The 2,500-nt window shown below is 52.0% G+C and overlaps 1 protein-coding gene across 1 annotated transcript in view; it reads left to right on the top strand.

Annotated features, from left to right (window-relative positions):
- Positions 1–230: 230 nt before the first annotated feature.
- Positions 231–2,500, top strand: part of LOC117471970 (phosphatidylinositol 4-phosphate 3-kinase C2 domain-containing subunit beta-like) — a gene marked incomplete at its 5' end in the record, with an annotated part of 25,944 nt that continues 23,674 nt past the window's right edge. Inside the window, 3 exon segments of the mRNA XM_034117177.1 lie at positions 231–294; positions 1,142–1,288; positions 1,893–1,926. Of these exon segments, the coding sequence (XP_033973068.1) occupies positions 231–294; positions 1,142–1,288; positions 1,893–1,926 (245 nt within the window).

Here is a 2,500-nt window from a genome sequence, read left to right on the forward strand (position 1 = left end):
CACTCACTTGTCTGCCTCTCACCTGTCTCTCTCACCTGTCACTCTCACCTGTCTCTCTCTCACCTGTCTCTCTCACCTGTCACTCTCTCACCTGTCTCTCACTCACTTGTCTGCCTCTCACCTGTCTCTCTCTCACCTCACTCTCACCTGTCTCTCTCACCTGTCTCTCTCACCTGTCTCTCTCTCACTTGTCTGCCTCTCACCTGTCTCTCTCACCTGTCTTCGTTCAGGGAGGCTCTGACTCTGCTGCTCGACACGTTCCACAACGAGGCCGAGTCCTTCCTGCTGTCGGAGGTAAAGACACCTATCCACTGACACACCTGTCCACTGACACACCTGTCCACTGACACACCTGTCCACTGACACATCTGTCCACTGACACACCTGTCCACTGACACACCTGTCCACTGACACACCCATCCACTGACACACCTGTCCACTGACACACCCGTCCACTAACACACCTGTCCACTGACACACCTGTCCACTGACACACCTGTCCACTGACACACCCCGTCCACTGACACACCCGTCACTACACACGTCCACTGACACACCCGTCCACTGACACACCCGTCCACTGACACACCCGTCCACTGACACACCTGTCCACTGACACACCTGTCCACTGACACACCTGTCCACTGACACACCTGCCCACTGACACACCTGTCCACTGACACATCTGTCCACTGACACACCTGTCCACTGACACACCTGTCCACTGACACACCTGTCCACTGACACAAACGTCCACTAACACACCTGCCCACTGACACACCTGCCCACTGACACACCTGTCCACTGACACATCTGTCCACTGACACACCTGTCCACTGACACACCTGTCCACTGACACACCTGTCCACTGACACACCTGTCCACTGACACACCCTGTCCACTGACACACCTGTCCACTGACACACCTGTGACGACGTCTAGCTCACTGACACACCTGTCCACTAACACACCTGTCCACTAACACATCTGTCCACTAACACACCTGCCCACTGACACACCTGTCCACTAACACACCTGTCCACTGACACAAACGTCCTGTGAAAGACAGATGTTTCACGACTGAAATTATTTTCCCGGTCTAAATGAAAAGCGTCTTTTTTGTCTTCTTCTGTCCCTGAAGGCGGAGCTTCCGCTGCACGTGGAGCGTCTTGTCCAATCAGTGAAGGCGCTGTGCAGCTCGCTGGCGTCCGTGGAGACGCCCGACGTGACGGCAGCGCTCAGCCAGCTCCCAGCATGCCCCTGCCGTCTGCAGCCCCGCGTGCTGAAGGTGAGCCTGAACGCACCACTCAGAGCCTGAACGCACCACTCAGAGCCTGAACCTGAACGCACCACTCAGAGCCTGAACGCACCACTCAGAGCCTGAACGCACCACTCAGAGACTGAACGCACCACTCAGAGCCTGAACCTGAACGCACCACTCAGAGCCTGAACGCACCACTCAGAGACTGAACGCACCACTCAGAGCCTGAACCTGAACGCATCACTCAGAGCCTGAACGCACCACTCAGAGCCTGAATGCACCACTCAGAGCCTGAACGCACCACTCAGAGCCTGAACGCACCACTCAGAGACTGAACGCACCACTCAGAGCCTGAACCTGAACGCATCACTCAGAGCCTGAACGCATCACTCAGAGCCTGAACACACCACTCAGAGCCTGAACGCACCACTCAGAGACTGAACGCACCACTCAGAGCCTGAACCTGAACGCATCACTCAGAGCCTGAACGCATCACTCAGAGCCTGAACGCACCACTCAGAGCCTGAACGCACCACTCAGAGACTGAACTTATCTTATCTTATCACTCAGTCTCTCTCAGTAATGTCCATATCAAAGCTTCATGTTGTCTTCTTCCTGTCTGTCATCCCAGGATGCATCAGTGCTGGCCGTCAGAGAGAACAGAGGTACGTTATAGAACAAATCAAGTTAATGATGTAATTTGCCTTATTACTCTTTACTCAAAAGAGCCTGAACGCACCATAGTGCAACTCTAAGGAATCCACTTCACGGGTGGCTAATACTGCTAACAGCTAACTGCTAACATACTGCTAACAGCTAACTGCTAACATACTGCTAACAGCTAACTGCTAACAGCTAACTGCTAACAGCTAACTGCTAACATACTGCTAACAGCTAACTGCTAACAGCTAACTGCTAACATACTGCTAACAGCTAACTGCTAACATACTGCTAACAGCTAACTGCTAACAGCTAACTGCTAACATACTGCTAACTGCTAACATACTGCTAACAGCTAACTGCTAACATACTGCTAACAGCTAACTGCTAACATACTGCTAACAGCTAACTGCTAACTGCTAACATACTGCTAACTGCTAACATACTGCTAACAGCTAACTGCTAGCATACTGCTAACAGCTAACTGCTAACATACTGCTAACTAGTAACAACAGCTAGCTAACTAGCTAACAGCTAAAGATTTCCTCACAGATTTGTTCACAGAGCAGCTTGATCAGA

This window comes from Trematomus bernacchii, unplaced genomic scaffold, assembly GCF_902827165.1.
Source record: "Trematomus bernacchii unplaced genomic scaffold, fTreBer1.1, whole genome shotgun sequence".
In the NCBI taxonomy this organism is placed as follows: domain Eukaryota; kingdom Metazoa; phylum Chordata; class Actinopteri; order Perciformes; family Nototheniidae; genus Trematomus; species Trematomus bernacchii.